Source organism: Aristolochia californica, unplaced genomic scaffold, assembly GCF_029961685.1.
Source record: "Aristolochia californica isolate CCGP_79_NKW_82.1479 unplaced genomic scaffold, dmAriCali1.0.hap1 SCAF_9, whole genome shotgun sequence".
Taxonomy (NCBI): domain Eukaryota; kingdom Viridiplantae; phylum Streptophyta; class Magnoliopsida; order Piperales; family Aristolochiaceae; genus Aristolochia; species Aristolochia californica.
The window spans coordinates 34,148,672-34,168,170 of record NW_027182290.1 but is presented as its reverse complement, the minus strand read 5'-3'; the positions used below and the strand labels follow the sequence as shown (position 1 = coordinate 34,168,170).

The 19,499-nt window shown below is 38.3% G+C and overlaps 1 protein-coding gene across 1 annotated transcript; it reads right to left on the bottom strand.

Annotated features, from left to right (window-relative positions):
• Positions 1–6,496: 6,496 nt before the first annotated feature.
• Positions 6,497–8,479, bottom strand: LOC137940842 (E3 ubiquitin-protein ligase ORTHRUS 2-like). The gene is made up of 6 exons (XM_068785964.1): positions 8,303–8,479; positions 8,037–8,098; positions 7,848–7,950; positions 7,520–7,661; positions 6,921–7,138; positions 6,497–6,838 (listed from the first exon to the last, which is right to left on the bottom strand). Exons 1-6 carry the CDS (start codon positions 8,477–8,479, stop codon positions 6,497–6,499), a joined length of 1,044 nt encoding a protein of 347 aa, XP_068642065.1.
• Positions 8,480–19,499: the final 11,020 nt, after the last annotated feature.

Genomic DNA, 19,499 nt, shown 5'->3' with positions numbered 1-19,499 from the left:
TGTAGAGAAAGAGAGAGATACTAAAACATATGAAATAGCAGGAAAGAATTAATATTATTCTCCTAATTTCCTTTCCCCTCGGTAATTACTACAATTTTAATCCAGAGAACGGAATATTGTTCTCCTAATTTCCAAAAACTCAGAATTTTGTTACCATCGACACATGTGAGAATTCAGGTTAATTGTAAATGTCAAAAAATAAGTATAAAGGTATTTTGGTCATTTTACCATACCCTCATTCTCATATCTTCAGATAATATTTCTCTTTATATTAAATTAAGTCTATGGTCCATTTTACTTGTATATAGGACTTAGAAAATGAGAGATATAAAGAGATTAAGGTATCACTTAAACGAGGGGCATTGTGATAATTTTATCAATCGCACTTAAATAAATAAGTTGGGGGTTGTACAGGACCCCAATGCAGCACTATTTTGGAGTTCTCTTCTCCGTTCTCTTTCTCTCTCGTTTTCTCTCCATCTCTCCTTATTTTTTTCAGTAAGAACAAAGGATAAAAACATATCTAGAATAAACCATGAACATCTACACAAGAGAATAGAATATAATTTTTGAAATCTCACTACAACAAATGTGAATACTCAATAAAAAAATAAGCGCGTGGAAAGAAAAAACACTATCACAAGAACAACGACAGCCAAATAAACACCGCAAGAGGTAAGAGGCGGACCTGGATCATTGCCGATTTGCCGATATAGAGACCGCAAGAGGAACTCAATTGGAGAAGCTCACGAGCCATCTTTCAAGAGCCCAAGTGAGACGAGGGGCAACCAGCCGAGTCCAGACGGCAGACCCACATTCCCACCACACTGCTCCAGCACAAGGAAAGACAATGCGCATACGGCAGAGGAAGCGCGTATGGCAGTCATCCAAGTTTGGGATGTAACGCCGGCAAGCCCAGCACATTCCTTGGCGCAGCGCACACAAGGCTGGGCAAGTCGCACGCAAGCCAGGCAGGCAAAGCGGGGTTACACACGCCCCAGATTCCAGGCAAGGCGCCCACGCGCACACAGACTCCAGGCGAGGCACCCGCACGCAAGACTCCAGGCGGGGCGCCCGCGCACAGAGGCATGGCGCCTGGCACCCGGCGCCCGCACGCAGAGGCATGGCGCCTGGCGCCCGGCGCCTGCACGCAGAGTGGCATGGCGCCTGGCGCCTGTGCAGAGTGGCATGGCGCCTGGCGCCCGCGCGCAGGAGTCCAGGCGAGGCGCCGGTGCGCAAGACCCAGGCGGGGCAGGCGGGGCGCGCGCGGCCTGGCGCCAAAAGGTGCCAGAAGGCACCAGAAGCGGAAATCTCCAGGTCTGACGGGTTTTCTGGGCCTCTCTAGAAATTTCTAAAGGCCAAGGACAGTTGGCACGATTTTGTGAGTTTCTAGAGCCTTCCAAGGCCAAGGAGGAGGCTTATAAATAGGAGGGACCTCTTGTTGAAGATACTGTTAAAGATATCTCGCCTTGATTCAAGGCTCTATTTCTGTATATCCGTTGAGGATAATTAGCCCTGATTACAGGCTAATTCTTTGTGTACTTTCCATTCTAGATTGATTGTAATATTCTGTATACAACATTGTAAAGCTTATAAATTGATCATCAACTCCACCTTCGGATTGTGGTTTTTATCAAATCCTTTCATGGTATCAGAGCAGGCGTTCTACCCTGTCTCTGCCGAGCGATTCTAAATTTTTTTTTTCTCTCCGCCGAGTTTCACTACCTCTTTATTTTATTTTCACGGCGTCCCTGTTCATCGTCTCTGTCATCGTCGCCGTTGAAGAAAGACAACTTTCTTGGCGGAGCCGGTGGCGGTGCATCCCATCACTGTTATCTCCCCTGTTCGTCGTCTGCTCACTGCTATCCAAAGCGAACCTCCAGCCGAACGCGAACCAATCTACCGTCGATCGATGTTCGATCGCCGTTTGCCGGTTTCTCCTTCACTGATTTTCGGCTTTCTGTTTCTCGCTTCGGTATTTACAGAAGACGTCGCCGCGCCTCCTGGTGAGTCGGCTATCATCCCTTCGTATCCTTCTTCACCCAAATTTATTTTTCTTTGCTTCGTTGCTTCGTCCATATTTATTCACTTCGCCGTTTTGCCCAAATTTTTTTTGTTTTCAATTTTTCTCGCTTCGCTGCTTCATCCACATTTGTTCGTTTCGCCGCTTTGCCTAAATTTTTTTTTTTTTTGGCGCTTCGCTGCTTCTTCCCTCTCTTACCTCTTTGATTAAATTCATGTCATAGTCATAGTCAAAGTCAAAGTCAAAAAAAAAAAAAAAAAAAAAAAAGCTCGGCTTCTCCCATGGCTTCTGAATCTTCTTCTCATCTTATCCCTTTTAATACTCTAATCCACATGATCACCATCAAGCTTTCTTCTTTTAATTATCTTCTCTGGAAAAGCCAATTTCTTCCTCTCCTTGAGAGTCAAGAACTGTTAGCGTACGTCGATGGTACTCTTGTCCCGCCACCTTGATTTACACCAGCCACCTCTACCACACTCAACCCCACATTTCTTGCATGGAAATCAGCCGATCAAAGACTTTTCAGTTTATTGCTATCCTCTCTCACAGAGGAAGCCATGGCTGCTGTTGTTGGCCTCTCCACTTCCCGTGATGTTTGGGTTGCGTTGGAGAATACCTTCAGCCATCATTCGAAAGCTCGTGAACTACGACTCAAGGATGATTTGCAACTGATGAAACACGGCACCAAACCAGTTGCTGAGTACGCTCGTACTTTTAAAGCCCTCTGTGACCAGCTTCATGCCATTGGTAGACCTGTCGAGGATATTGACAAAGTGCATTGGTTCCTTCGTGGCCTCGGCGCTGAGTTTTCCAGTTTTTCTACCGCTCAGATGGCTCTCACCACTCTCCCCTATTTTGCAGATTTAGTTTCTAAAGCAGAAAGTTTTGAGTTGTTCCAGCGGTCCCTTGAGCCGCCTGCCACCACTGCGGCGTTCACAGCCACTCATCGCAGTCGTACCAATACCCATGGAACTGCTACTGCTTCCCATGGTAACCACCGAGGTCGTACTCATTCCCACGGCCGCAACTCTTCCAACCGAGGACGCACCCACTTTGGTCAGGGTCGCCGTCCACCCCGCTGCCAAATTTGTCGCATGGAGGGCCATTATGCTGATCGTTGCAATCAGCGGTATGCTCAGACTGACTCCTCGGCTCATCTTGCTGAAGCCTTCAACACATCTTGTTCTCTCTCCAGATCCGAGGCTACTGACTGGTTTTTGGACACTGGGGCTTCCGCCCATATGACCACCGATCCATCTACTTTGGATCAGCCCAAACATTACACGGGTAAGGACTCTGTGATTGTAGGAAATGGTGCATCTCTACCCATTACCCACACTGGTACCTTTTCTCCTGTTCCAAATATTCACTTATTAGATGTTTTGGGTGTTCCTCATCTCACAAAAATCTTCTTTCCATTAGCAAATTAACTTCTGATTTCCCCCTCTCTGTTACATTTAATAATGCTTCTTTCACTATCCAGAATCGTCAAACAGGAAGAGTGGTGGCAACCGGTAAAAGAGATGGAGGGCTTTATGTGCTGGATTGCGGCAACTCTGCTTTTCTTTATGTTCTTCGCAATAAATCTCTGCGTGCTTCATATGATTTATGGCATGCTCATCTTGGTCATGTGAATCACTCTGTTATTTCATTTTTAAATAAAAAAGGACATCTTTCTCTTACGTCTTTATTGCCTTCTCCCAAACTATGTAGTACCTGCCAACTTGCTAAAAATCATCGTTTGCCTTATTCTCAAAATGAACGCAGGTCGTCTCATGTGTTAGATCTCATTCATTGCGATCTTTGGGGTCCTTCCCCAGCCAAATCAACGTCGGGTTTTCTCTACTATGTCATTTTTATTGATGATTATTTCCGATTCACCTGGTTTTATCCTCTGAAATTTAAATATGATTTCTTTGATATTTTTCTTCAATTTCAAAATTTTGTGGAAACCCAATATTCCACTCGTATCAAGATTTTTCAAAGTGATGGTGGTGCTGAATTTACTAGTAATTGCTTCAAAGCCCATCTACGTTCTTCTGGCATTCATCATCAACTTTCTTGCCCATATACTCCTGCTCAAAACGGTCGCGCTGAAAGAAAACATCGTCATCTGACTGAGAATGGCTTAGCACTTCTCTTCCACTCTCATCTTCCTTCTCACTTCTGGGTTGACGCTTTCAGCACTGCAGTTTATATCATCAACCGGTTGCCCACTCCGCTTCTTGGAGGTAAGTCACCTTTTGATCTTTTATACGGCTACTCTCCAACTTATGAAAATTTTCATCCTTTCGGTTGTCGTGTTTATCCTTGCTTGCGTGATTACATGCCTCACAAACTTTCTCCCCGTAGTGTTCCCTGTCTTTTCTTAGGTTATAGTCCCTCTCACAAAGGGTTTCGTTGTCTTGATCCTCTCACCTCTCGGCTATATATCACCCGTCATGCTCAATTTGATGAAACTCATTTTCCTACAATCCCTAGCTCCCAGGCCCAACCACTTTCTTCTCTTCACATATCCAATTTCTTGGAACCTCGTCTTCATCATATTGAGCCACACACCTCTTCCTCTCCTCCCCATTTCCCGCACATTCCTCAATCCAGCTCCTCCCCGTGTAATATTTGTTCTGACCCTTTGGATGAGTCTGTGCAGGTTGATAATTCTCTTGCAGATGCTTCTTTGCCATCTTCGGTCTCTAGTCCACCTTCTATTGAGACTGCTGCTCATCTGCCTTCTCCCTTGGGCTCTCATCCTATGATTACCCGCGCTAAAGTTGGTATTTTCAAGCCTCGCCATCCAGCACATCTCAGTGTCTTGGGCTCTTTTGGACTTCTTCCGGCTCTTCTTACTTCTACTGAGCCCAAAAGATTCAAATCTGCAGCTAAGAATCCTGCTTGGCTTGCTGCCATGGATGAAGAAGTTCAAGCTTTGCAACAAAATGGCACTTAGATTTTGGTTCCTTGTCCTCTCAACACCAACATAGTGGGCTCTAAATGGGTGTTTCGCACTAAATATTTGTCAGATGGTTCTGTCGAGCGTCTCAAAGCTCGCCTTGTTGCCAAAGGTTATACTCAGGTACCTGGTCTCGATTACACTGACACCTTCAGTCCGGTTGTCAAAGCTACTACTGTCCGTGTTGTGCTTTCTCTTGCTGTTACCAATAAAGCATTCTTGAGCATTCTTTGCATTCATTGCTCTCCAAGTGTACAGAGAGTTTTAACCTTCAATAGAGTTGAGCTTTTCTCTTCCATCTCTTTGGTCTTTCCATTGTCCCTTTATTTGGCAACATCGAGTGTGGGAGGTTGGGAAAAAGATCCGAGGCACAAGGAGGCTGACTAGTTCTTGGGAAGAACTAGGCCGCACGGGGTAGATATTCCGCTTGGCTAGACGGACTTAGCCAAAATCTAACCGTGTGACACCAAGCAACAAATACCAACAGAAGTATGAAAGGCAACAAAGTCCACGGCCTCTTCGCTGTTTAAGTCTATTAACCTCTTCCGTGGCATCTTCGCAGCACCTATAATTGCTCACATATTTTTTTATCAATATTCATATAAAAAGGGTGCTTGCAGCAGCCAAACCGAAAGTAGGAAGAGAGGTTAAATTATAACGCGGCAGTCTCTTACCAGAATAATTTGGACATCCCAGTAAAAAATATCGCAATATAGACCCAGACGTGCAGAGTCCCGCGAAGCACATATACAATCAAGCGCCCCTAAACTTTGCTCACCTACAGCTAGTTACCTGCTTCCGTCCTCATCACCTCCTAAATGCAAATCCGCTCAGCATATTTGTTTTCCATGCTCAGGAAGGGTCGATTATGCACATAGTTCTATTGTCACCTAGCTCGTACAGTTCAGCTTCGAATAAAGCAAAAATTCCTAAATAAAACATCCACCTTATTTCCAAGATAAGGACTAACAATCTATGGGGCATTCACTACCATTCAAACCATCATTTGATTGAAAAAATCTGTGAACTGCATGCATTTTAGGCAGACAAATCATATTTTCTGATTGTCCTCGCCATTGCAAGACAAGAACCACTAACACTAAAAGAACAATCGGGCACTGCCAATCAATTCAGATATTAAATATAGCTATATGTGTCTACATCCATTCATCCAAGCAAAAGAATTTTCATATTTCCATATGTGAAGAAATTGTTCATAATTGTGTTATCCAACAACTAATTATATGGAGCTTCCAAGCCCACTCCTCTCATATATGAACGATATTAATGCAAAGTTTCGACTGTAAACTAAGGGGGTAAAGTTGATGGGGCAAAGAAATGGAGAATATACAACATTTTTTTGTGCCCCAAATAACTGGTGAAGAGGAAGAAAAAAGTAAAGAGTTAATACCTTAGACGGCGACTTTGATACTGAGTATTGGACTTCACAAAAAGAAACAGTATATGATTTTGAGGTCATGACTCATGGAACTCTTAATTTCCCATCTGTTGAAGCATTTCTCTCAGGAGTCTTCAGTATCAGATCGAGCATGAAGCGGACCGGAAGGTGAGTCATTTCCTGCTTCAAGAATCTCATCGGATTTTGTGCTCTCCTTTGACTTCTTCTCACCCTCTGTATCCATGCAAATTCCATTTCCACTTTTCTTCCGCTTCTGCGGAGTTTGATGATCCTTGTCCCCTCTCTTCACCAGGTCTTGACCTTCAGGGCCCAACTCACTACCATCATCTTCCATGTCGGCCTTAGAAACTTCAGAACCATCAGGAGCTCCTTCGGGCGATTCCCCACTTTCATCCTTGCTTTGACGTTGCAATGATTCAATGACATCCATCAGTTCTCTGTTTACCTGTCACAGACAACTAACATTAGGTGAATGAAAGTTTTTAGTTTGAACAACCAGTTAAACATGTTTTAACTCTTGACTTCACCTGAGGATTTTGAAGAAAATCGGAAATGTCAGTAGGACAAGAGGGGCATTTCATCACATTCTTTTGGGCCCTGAGAGTCCGCCCTCCCTCACGTGTCCGCTCATGAACAAATTTCTGACCAGCAAATGCACCCTCCAAACATAGCTTGCAGAAGTTGTGAGCACAAGGAGTCGTGAGAGGAAGAATCATTTCTTTCCGACAGATCAGGCAACTGAATTCTGCAATTTAAAACAAATTCGAGTTATTTTAAGTGTATAATTAGAAGAGTTAATAATATAAAGACAAGTACGACAGGCCTCGAGTCAAGAATAACAAAAAGTATTAACTATCAAGTCCACAAGTCCCAACTTTATGCAGTGCCAAATTTGCTTAGAGACCACAAGGCAATGTGTTTTAAGTTTGTGATGAAATTCTCGAAAACATAGAATCATCAATATTCTTCAATGTTCAAACACCGCAGTGGAAAATAGTAAAGCAATCAAGTTTTCAGCTGTATCTCTGAAGTTACACTTTTCAACATCTTACTCTACTTCTTCAAAGCAGGTTTCACGTTTTTGCCAAATGAGGCCTGACAGATCCTCAGAAGGGATTTACAATACCTTTAAGAAGACGTTCCCTGACGGAGAAATTTTGTGCTTGTCTAATGGCCTTCCTAGCTCTCTTCCTGTCCTCAGGATTAGCAGTTTGAACTGATTTTCTGCTTGTAGGTGAGGGCCTTGTCCAACTCCAACCATGTTCCTCCTGTAAGATACCAAACTCCTAAGGCAAAAACCCACAAAACAATAAAATAGAAAATGACAACAACTACTAGAAAGAATATTCTCCAGCATTACAAGCCTCTACAATATATTCTCTACCCTCTCAAAACTATTTAAGGAAAAAAACAACATCTAACATTTAATGCTATAAAATGTTTATTGTGCATACATCATAATCCCAAGCTGGTGTATCCTTCCTCTCTGTAACATCACTTGCCTTCTTCAGCTCCTTTATTGCAGGAAGGGACCTTGGGCGGTCCCCATGTTCATCACTGCAGCCAAAGTTGCACAGTAAATGATAACGTTGATATTGAAAACGAAAACAAATCAGAACAAAATACCTAGACACTCCACCGACCTTGTCCAAGGTGCTGGTTCATTATCACATCTGACAAACAGATATCTGCAAACCTTATACCCCTGAAACAGGTTTGTCAAAGAAATGAATCCATATAATTTAAACTAAAGAAGCAACTTTGATGTTTTTGAACTTAAATCAAGATCAAATTAAAGTATCACACCCCACTATGTTAACTCTCATTAACTGAGAAAAAATTCAAAACAGAACTGATGCCATCAACAACATCATGCAATATAGTAAGCTACTTAAGAAAGTGACGGCACCTGAATTCCTACTTTCCGCCAGCATTTCTCAATCCTGTAAATGCCATCATAGCGCACCCCTGATTCTGGGGCATAGGCGGAACCCTTCTCTTTGTGTGACCTGTTCAGAAAGAGCTTCTTCAAACAACGATAAGGAAACCAATCTTTAAAAATGCATTTGTCACTAACCACCCCCATTTTTGTAATTCAGCCTTCACTGAAACTAAATGAAAAGATAAAGTACACATCACAAAGGAAGAGAACATAAAATTTATCTAATCAACATTACCACACAAACTTACAAAATGAAAACATAAAACTGTTGAGGAACAACTAGTTATAAGTAACTTGGGTGCATGATTTGGTCTACTTCAGAAAACCTCTAGAAGGTTGAACAACAAGGATACTAAAATCCTTGTTTTTTTGCATTACTTCCATAAAAAAAATAAAAAAAAATCAAGGGTATTAATATGAAAAAGTGTGTCCTCCCCCATATCACGATACAAAAAATAGATTTCTCATTTTCTTCTCCTTCATTCTTCTTTGTCTTGGGCCTTCCATCTCATTTTATTCTTCTAACTCCTAAGCCACACGTGCAGTGCAATTCAAGGCCAGAATTGACTTATTTCAAGGGTAAAAATACACTAGGAACATAACATATTTGAGGAAAAGAGAATGGATTGTTAATATTCAAGCAAAATTGCCATGCATGCCATCTAACTAATATCTTAAAGTAAATCTTGCAAATGGAAAACAGCAAACTAGGTAGCTTTAATGCACCTAAAAAGAAATCTGAAAAAACAGAAATGAAAAAAAGAAAAAGACACAACATTTGATAAAAATCCTATGTTATTTTCAAAGGAAAAAGAAGAATTGGAAGATGATAGAAATTTTTCAGAGAAAATATTAGGTATAAAACTTAGAAAGAAAAAAAAATTAAGCCAAAAATATCAAGGCCGGAAAAGGAAGAGCTCAAAAAGGAAAGATGATGACCAGAGAAAAATCATCAACACAAACAAATAACAACTTAGCCTTTGAGATTTCACTTTTAGGCTGAAAATTTTGATGCTCTTCAACATTCTCATATCATCTTTTATATTATTAAGAACTTTCCCAATACAAATAATAACTAATAAAAAACTATAAGAAATACCATGATTCTTTAACTGATGGACATAAGATAGTTAAACAGATTTCAACCTTGAAATTACCACCTTCTTAGGCTAAGCAGACTATAAAATTATTGAAGGGAATGCCGCCTAGAGATAATAAATGAAGAACAGATTTCAACTATTTCTAAGGATGGCAACTAATCAGATCAAATCCAAAATGAAATCCTGAAAACCTGTGATCACAAGAACCCGTCTCCACCTTGTCCCCATGAAACCCAAGCATGCATGCCCCACCCCACTCTAAGTGTTAAATTAGTTTACATCATATCATATTATATTTGGTATTTTATAAACTTAACTAATCTATACATATTGTTGAGAGGCAAAAAACCTCACATTGAAAAATAAGAAGAAAAATTTGTGGGTTATAAAGTGGAGTAATAGACCTTCTAAGTGGCAAATTATTTGGGATAGAACCAGGCTCAACCTAAAAATCCAACATGATATCAAAGCAGGTTGTGTGTATGGGTCAAAGCCCAATTTTTGCTCTCCAAGCTATTTGTTTGTTGTGAGCTCCATAAGGTAGGAGTGTATGTTGTGGGCTCCATTAAGGAGTGCGTGTGTCCCATTCGAGGGTTTGTGCCCACACCTTAGGCCCGTTATGTATAAGCCTGGACATGAAGGGGAGTGTTAAGTAAAAAAAGTCTCACATTGAAAACTGAAAAGAAAATTTAATGGGTCATAAAGTTGAGTAATAGGCCTTCTAAATGGCTAATCATTTTGGGATAGAACCAAGTTCAAACTAAAAATCCAACACATATAAATTGGATTGTGTCAGGTTTTTGAGGTTAGCCCTATCCCCAAACTGCAAGGTAGCTTTTGGAACCCACCCCGCCTCAAACGAGGGGGTGAATGCGGGCTTCCCATATCTCTAACTAATTTATCAAGAATAATTTATTTATAATGGTCAACTTTATCAAACATAACACTAATAACTACAACTGAGAGACATATTACCACAAGAGAGGGGAATCCAGGGGAGATCAATAAAACCAATGAGGATGTTCTAATCACAACCTCAAAAGAGTAACAACTACCATGAGCAGTAATGATAAAGCCACTATGGTCCCAAATATCACAACTTGCCCCAACGGCGCGAGATGTCTAACGGATCCTCCATCAAAAATTCAATTGCAATGAACCAGCCAAGAACAGGATGCTAAGGAATATTCAGAGAGAATACGTCATTACAAAAATAAAATGATGAGCCTCCAACACCTTCAAACAACTGAGCTTATGATTCAGTGGGGGTCCTTCGTAAGAAGTACAACAAAAGAGGATATTGTGCAGGATGTCTTATACAGCTTACACACTAAGCTATAAGAATTCTGAGATACATGTCTTAATCCCCTACTTATTTAACACCATTTAATATCAATTAAAATATTTATTAATTAAAAAAATGATCGTTATACTTTTTATTACGTTATAATTTAAAAAATAAAATAAAATAAGTAAAATATTAGATTTAAAATATTTGTAAAGAAAAAAAATCTTACTCTTAAGTCTTACCCACATATTATCGATTTAAAATATTTATAACTTTAAAAAATATACAAAAAGTTATTTTAGAGTTTAAAAATACAATTTATTTTTATACTTTTTATCACCTTATAAAAAAGATATTAATATTTACAAATTTAAATATTTATAAATAGAAAAAATCTAGCTCTTACCCATTTATTATGGATTTAAAATATTTATAAATTTAAAAAATCTTACTCTTAAGTTTTACCCATATATTATCGATTTAAAATATTTATAAACTAAAAAAATATACAAAAAAAAATATTTTAGAGTTTAAAAATACAATTTATTTGTATACTTTTATCACCTTATTTAAAAAATAATAATATTTTGAAATTTAAAATATTTATAAATAGAAAAATCTAACTATTACCCATTTACTATGGATTTAAAATATTAAAAATAAAAAATATACAAAAAATATATTTTAAAGTTTAAAAATACAATTAATTTGTATACTTTTTATGACCTTATTTACTAAATAATAAATTATTAAAAAATACATTAGTTAATTAAAAAGTAAATAAGGTCATACTTCAACACCTTTTATTATTAATTTAAAATATTTATTAACTAAGAAAATATGAATATTTAAAAATATGATAGAAACATTGAAGCAAAAAATGTTAAATTGTGGTCAAGGTACAAGAGAAAGTAAATGTTATACAATGACGTCAAAGAGATCGTTAATGGGCGTCATGGTGTCCTAACATATTTGACATAGCTTCAAAAGACTGAAATTACATTTCTTGAACCAAGTTATAGCACACCAATTTTTCTAACAACCTTCATAGAGGATGAACCAAATAGACTCAAGTTGTAAAGCAAACCCAACATAAAATTTATTTAGCAACATAAAATTATGCATTCAACAAGTTTAAAAGTTATCTCAAGTCTCAACAGCCAAAGGTACACTTAGCTCATTCATCATCATAATGCTCCTTTTCCTCATCATCAAAGTCATCCTTCTGCCAAGTAGTTTCATTAATAAGAGAAGAATTAAAATCTCCCTGTAACTCTCATCTGATATCACTGCATGACTTCGTGCATAATCTACAAAACCATTCTGGTCTGTCTCCGAGTCTGTCCACCCATTACCAATCTGCACACAGTTTTCAATCTTTTTTTCTTAATTTGAAAGCTCTAAATATGATCAATGGAAAGTTGTATATTAATAAATAATTTTACATCAAAATATCAAAGAATATTAAAATTCTCATTCCACTCTTTTGTCTGATTATAACAAAGGGTCTTGCCTGAAATTTCTTCATTTAGATAAACGTATCGATCTTTGTCGGAACAACTCTTCCTTCTCTGTTCAGAAAAAGGAAAAGCACATTGAGGCATGAAAGTGAGGGACCATGAAACTAGCGCGACTTCCATTACAAAAAAAGTTAAAGAGGGAGAGAGAGTACTCACCTTTTATAGTGTTATCGCAGTGAAACTCATCGGCTCTAGTTCTAATGTTTAGCCATTTTCTCAAGACAGTTTTTGTCCATATGACTGAAAAGGATCAAACTCAAGGGAACATACTTATATTTCCTACCAAACAAACAAAGTTGTGGAGTTTCTGAAATTCATTAAACTGAAAACACAAAGACAATTACCTTCTCGTATCCACTTTGATTTGTCCTCATTTTTAACGCTCAAAAAACACTAGTCAACATTTCCTGAAACAAGACAAACCTTACAAGCATTAAGACCACATTTCTTTACAAGCATTTCAAGAAGCAGCTTGACCTGATTTGAAAAGACATTGGACGTAACTGTTTAAAAGTGAATTATCTCAAAAGTTGACAAGTTCTTACCTGCTGGACAAGTTCTACAAACAAATCCGGAGGACCCATCCAAGCTTTTGATTGATTATTTCTAGATGGGGAGATCAAATCTTGAACCTACATGAAATGAGGAAAAATAAACCTTAATGCATTCAACTAAGTACTCTCTATATTGAAATGAAACAAAAAATACAAACGAAACGATAGAATTATTACCAGTCTTTACACGAATGGTGAATCATCAGGAAACTCAACCACTGACGTGCCCTCATCTTCAAACAAGGGTTACCAAATGGGCACTAACCACAAATTCCACAAAGAATGGCTACAAAATATAAAATTTTAAAATGACTGATTAATACATATAGAATACCAAAATATAAACGGCAGTTATCAATAGTAATACTTAAATTTCATGAGTAATGTAAATATTTACTTTGGATTGCTACTTCCTAGAGTGTTTATCGGGGGGGGGGTTAACTGGCGCGTTTTGACATTTTCTAGAGTTATGCCCTGATTGTTTACATGTACCACAAAAATGGGTACCACGTTCTCCTTTATCCATTTCTGTACGTATACGAACTGAACGTGGACGACTTGGTTGCTTCCTTGCAATTGGTGGAACAACTTGAATACCTGTATTAGGCCAATAGAGTTTATCTTTATGAGGATAAAATCCAATTACATATGTTCCTCTATACCAACGACCACACAATTGATTGAAATCATAATTGATTTTTGCACACACTGCAATGGCATGGGTACAAGGAATTTGTTCCATTTGAAAATGGTTGCATGTACATGCCATATTCACCAAATCAACCTGATTCAACATTTCATCATCCACAGAAATTTCATACATATTATTCGTATACTGATGTACACGACATGCTATTGCTTTATCCCTCTTATTTTTTAGAGAAACATCAACAGAGGGAGTACAAAACGATGTCATCATTCTTGCAAATTCATGTATTTCCACAAAATATTTATTCAATCTATGAAACGTTGTTGCCACTAATGCTTGAATTAGAAGTCTTCTAGTGCCTCTTAGAACATTATTAAAGTTCTCAGACATATTGGTGGTCAACACACCAAAGCGAACATTGCCACCGTGTGCCAATGACCAAAACTCAGGTCTCAATTGTCCTTCTGTCAATAATTGTTTCGCTCTCTCACTTTGTTGCGCAATCAACTCCATCGTACGATCAAATTCAATAGTATTTGTCTTCCTTGCTACAGACTATATGAGAGCATTCAATATATCATTTTTGAACGTCTTCTTGAAATTGGCAACTAAATGATGCACACAAAAACGATGAAAACATTCTGAAGGTAGAAATTTTCTCTGGACCGCCCTTAATAAACCCTTTTGACGATCTGAAATCAAAGTAAATGGTTTTTTTCCTTTAATAACAAAGCGATCTAGACAAGCTAAAAACCATTCCCAACTGTCTTGATTTTTTTATTTAACAATAACAAAAGCTAGAAGAAAAAGATCATTGTTCCCATCAAGAGTAGTAGCAATCAACAGACAATGAAGATACTTCCCATATAAATGTGTTCCATCAACACTAATAAAGGGTCTACAGTATTGGAATCCAGCAATGGATGACCCAAATGCCCAAAAAACACACTTAAACATCATTTCATGCCCAAATTCTTCACAACACAGTATAAATTCATTAGTTGGATTTGCCTCTTTTATTGCATCTAAAAATCGTGGCAAAATATTATATGATTCATCCCAATCACCATAAATTACTTTTATAGCCTTGCATTTTGCTCTCCATGCTTTCGCATACTCGACAGAGATATGATACTTATCTTTCATGATCTGCTGTATATCATTAGGACTCAAAGTAAAATTCGTTCTCACTGTTGGCATAATGACTACAAATAAAAGAAGATGTACACACTGGATTATCTTCACGAATAATACTATTAACACAAGTGTGATCTCCACCATACTTTCTTATCTTAAATTGACAAATCCTTTGATCACATGATGCAGAAACACTCCAAGGACATCCATCTTCACCACATTCAATTTTATAATCACAACTGCTAGACCTTAATGTCTTATACTTAACATGTCTTTCAATCGAGTATTTTTTAAAAAAATCTACCATTTGGGACTTATCCTCAAATATTTGACCCACGCTAATATTATTTGATGTTGAGTCTAAAACATTTATTATTCTAGAATCATCTTTGATACATCTAGTATTAACCTCCCAGGCATCTTCATATATATCCGGGTATCCAATTGAATCTGCTGTTTCAACTCTATTTCTATGAACCCCAGCTTCGAATATCTCATCCCCATCCCCTTCACTATCTTCTGAACCAATATCATAATCACTAAAACTATCACTATCATCATCATTAACCACCCTGAATAAACACAACAATAAACATAAAAACCCGAGTAGGGATAACATAAATATCACACATTTAACAACGAAAGGGTAAAAAACTTACAAGGGAGAAGACGTTCCACACTCAGACAGTGATGCAATAGACGAGGGGTTCAAAAACCCCACTTCACACTCTTGTGTATTAAACTTATATAGATAATAGTTTGTACTTAAAAACAAGTCATGTAAACTTAACTATTCTTATCATAAATATACGAACATAAATACTTACTCCTGAGTACGTGGTAATTCTTGTTCTTGGGGACAAGATGTTTCACCAATAAAGTTTCGATTCCTCGTACGTTCCCTTCCATGGGCCCTTTGTCTTTGGATCTTTTATAAGAAAATCTCAACCATAGATCAATTGCTTGAAGCCATCTCAAATAATTCAATCAAATCATTATCATTTTCCACCTTTGAGATAACAAAAACCCCGTCAGAAAATGGAATTTTGGCCTTAATAAACTTTTGATGAGTATCACCATCCCACCCCATGAATCTGTACATCATTACTAAGAATTCGCTAAACTTAGTCGAAACTGCAATCCTTTTCATTTGTGATTCACCTCCATCATAACTATCAAAATATCCAGACTTCTCCTTCAATTTTCCATTGTATCGACAGAAGAACCCAACAACTGACACCATATTATCTATAAAAACTACATATATTAGTAAGAGTTTATTTATGCAAAAAATTATCTAAAGTTTTAATTTTTATGATTAGTCCTAACAATGCAAAAACACACCTAAGTCCAGATTCACCGAACACCCCTGGTAGAGCCCCATATGACTTCGCAGTCACTACAAACCGTACCACGTTAGTGATGGGGGTCGGGCTTCGTTGGCTAATGGACGCCCGTGCAGGCAACTCAGCCTAGTTTGAATTGGACCCAACCTACTCTTAATCAGATTCTCTACCCATCCCTAGGGACACATGGTAACTCAATAAAACATAGACTAAAAAAATACCATGTGGTGGTTATGTATAACACTCGAATCTCCTCACCACATGACAAAATCATTCCATAACACTTCAAAAATTTTCAACAACATTCTACAACATTTAAAAATTAATCGAACTAATTCTATAACAGATGACTAGTCGTAACAATGCAAAAACAAACCTACGTCTAAATTCATCGAACACCTCTGGTAGAGCCCCATATGACTTCGCAGTCACTACGAACCGTACCTCGTCAGTGATGGAGGTCGGGCTTCGTTGGCTAATGGACACCCGTGCATACAACTCAGCCTAGTTTGAATTGGACCCAACCTACTCTTAATCAGATTCTCTACCCATCCCTAGAGACACATGGAAACTCAATAAAACATAGACAAAAAAAACACCATATGGTGGTTATGTATAACACCCAAATCTCCTCACCACATGGAAAAATTATTCCATAACACTTCAAAATTATTCAACAACATTCTACAACATTTAAAAATTAATCGAACTAATTCTATAACAGATGACTAGTCCTAACAATGCAAAAACACACCTAAGTCCAAATTCACCGAATACCCCTGGTAGAGCCCCATATGACTTCGCAGTCACTACGAACCGTACCTCGTCAGTGATGGAGGTTGGGCTTCGTTGGCTAATGGACGCCTGTGCAAGCAGCTCAGCCTAGTTTGAACTGGACCCAACCTACTCTTAATCAGATTCTCTACCCATCCCTAGGGACACATGGAAACTCAATAAAACATAGACAACCCACTTTCCATTACCCAACCTACTATTCATCATAATTTGTACCCATCCTAGTAACTAGGGCAAACATAATAAAACAAAAACAAAATAAAAAAACCCATGTGGTGGATATTTATAACACCCAAAGCTCCTCACCACATGGAATGATCATTCCATGACACTTCAAATTTATTTAACAACAACTAGCAACTAAAAATCCTGCAAATCTTATCTCAATAGAGTAAAATGCAACTTCATAAATAAGAAAATTAAACGAAAATAACTAAAATTAAACTAGCAACTTCAAAAAATACAACAAATTATACAAAAAATCCATAAACTAAAATTAAACTTTACAATAATTTTAATTTATCTGCAATGACAGAAATTTCATTAATATAAAATCAGAAATTAAACAGCAAATCACAAAAATATCAATACAGTAATTAAACACCTAAATTCAAATCAACATTATAATTAAACACGGTAATTGGATTCAATTAACAAACGCCCTAAAAAATCACCCTGCTAAATCGGCTTCTAAAATTCAAATTGGGGTCTTCGGTTTTGAGAGAAGGGCCGACGAGAGAGTGAAATAATAGGGTACTAAGAGAGGGGGCGCAAAGAGGAAATTATAGGGTTCGGTTTTGAGAGAGGGGGCGATGAAGAGATGAAATGATAGTTTTCGGTTTTGAGAAAGGGGGCGACGAAGAGATGAAATGATAGTTTTCGGTTTTGAGAGAGGGGCGGCGAGAAGATGAACAGAGGGGAACGGAGAAGAAGAATGAGAGTCCAAGTTGAGGCGAAGAGAGAGCGGTTGAGAGGGGGCGTCGTCGAGGGCGAGGGCGAGGCAGAGCAGCGGCAGCAAGGGAGCGGCTGCAGCAGGGGAGCGAGCGGCAACAGGGGAGCGATGAGAGGAGAGCAGCCGAGACAAGACGAGAGGTGAGGAGACAGATCGCGGAAGAGATTAGAGTGAAAAATATGTGAGGGCTGACGTGGAGGGTGCTTACGTGGCTTTGATGATATGGCAAAAAAAGTAATATAAAACGATGTGGTAAGTTATGTGTCAGATGATGTGTCAATAATGATGACATGGTAGTCTACGTGTTTTCGTTCTGATGACGGGGCAACACGTAAGCAGTCAAAGCTTACGTGTCATCTTTGACTGTCCACATATATAGTGGACCGGTCAAAGTTCGGTAGTTTTGTAAATAATTTGAGATCTTCGTTATTTTCATAAATAAGTTATTTTAAATCGGTATTTTGGTAAAATTCCCTTAAAAAAACCATTAATAGTCCCTATAATTTATTATTATTATTTTTCACTTGTTTATGATCTCGCAAGTGCAAAATTGTCTTCTCGCGGGGGGAGGGTGGTTTCTACCGAGGACTAGGAACGATGCAGAAGGAAAAGCTTCCAACGGCGTCGGCAAGGAACTTTCGTTGGGGATAACGGCTGGGACAGAAGTGGTGGTGATGGAAGCGACGACAACGGAAACAAAGGCGACGGGAGACAAGGGGGAAGAAATCGAGCGGCGACCATAGAATCAGCGGCGATGGAAAGGCAGAAAGCAGCCGGCGAGGCAACTGTGTACGTCGACAGAGGCGACCACAGCAGCAGAAGGGAGGGGCTCGGCGGTGACGAGGGGAGAAAGAATTTTCCCCCCCTCGCTCCGCTCTGTGCTCTAGCTCTTGGTACCGCTCCCCAATCCTGACTCCCCCAAATCCCATGCGGCTCGTTAAATTAATAAGCTGGCTTGCGAGCTTTCTAGTCGAACCTTGATTCGGTCGAGCTCGACTCGTTAATTTAAATGAGCCGATCTCGGATCTCAAACTCGGCTCGAGATCCAGCTACACCGAATCGAACCGAGCCTAATCCAGCTATTATGTTTTTTAATGTACCGAGTAGATGTTGAATTGTGAGCAATACCCACATAAGGGCAATATGATTTTGAAGCCTACGAAGAAAGAATGTAAACAAATATTTGGTCAAGCAACAATATTCTTCTTAGTTGATAGGTTATGACAACTTAAAGTTAACGATGCTGCCAATCCATCATCGTGTTCTAGTTCAACATCTTTATTAGTCAAATATGTATCGATAATCACATTTTATAGTAATAATCTTAGTAATAAGTCATATGAGAAAGTAGTAAAGGGAAATAAATCTGAAAAATTAGTGGAAAAAATTGTTCTCTTCCAAACATTTTTTCATCATTTGGTTGCAGACTAATTCATAAAGATGATTTTACAATACCACTAAATTCATGTATGTATTACTTAAGGCAAGATTTTAGAATAACTACCAAATTCATCATATTGGCATCCCTATATTTAACTTTATTTAACATAGTTTGAACAACATTTAGTAATGTTATAATATCAAATTTGCAATATCTCATTTGCAATATGTTATGTCATTTTTTCCATATGAAGAGAGTAAGATTAACTTTCTTGTTCATTCAAAAATAAATAAAAAATAGTACTCATATTGCTCAAGGAAAATAGATGTTAATTCATTGTCCTCTTTTTTTTTTCCACATAGCGAGATAACTAATGGGAACCAATATGAAGCAAAGGTAAGAAAAAAATAAACTCTTGTAATGTATAAAAAATAATAAAGTG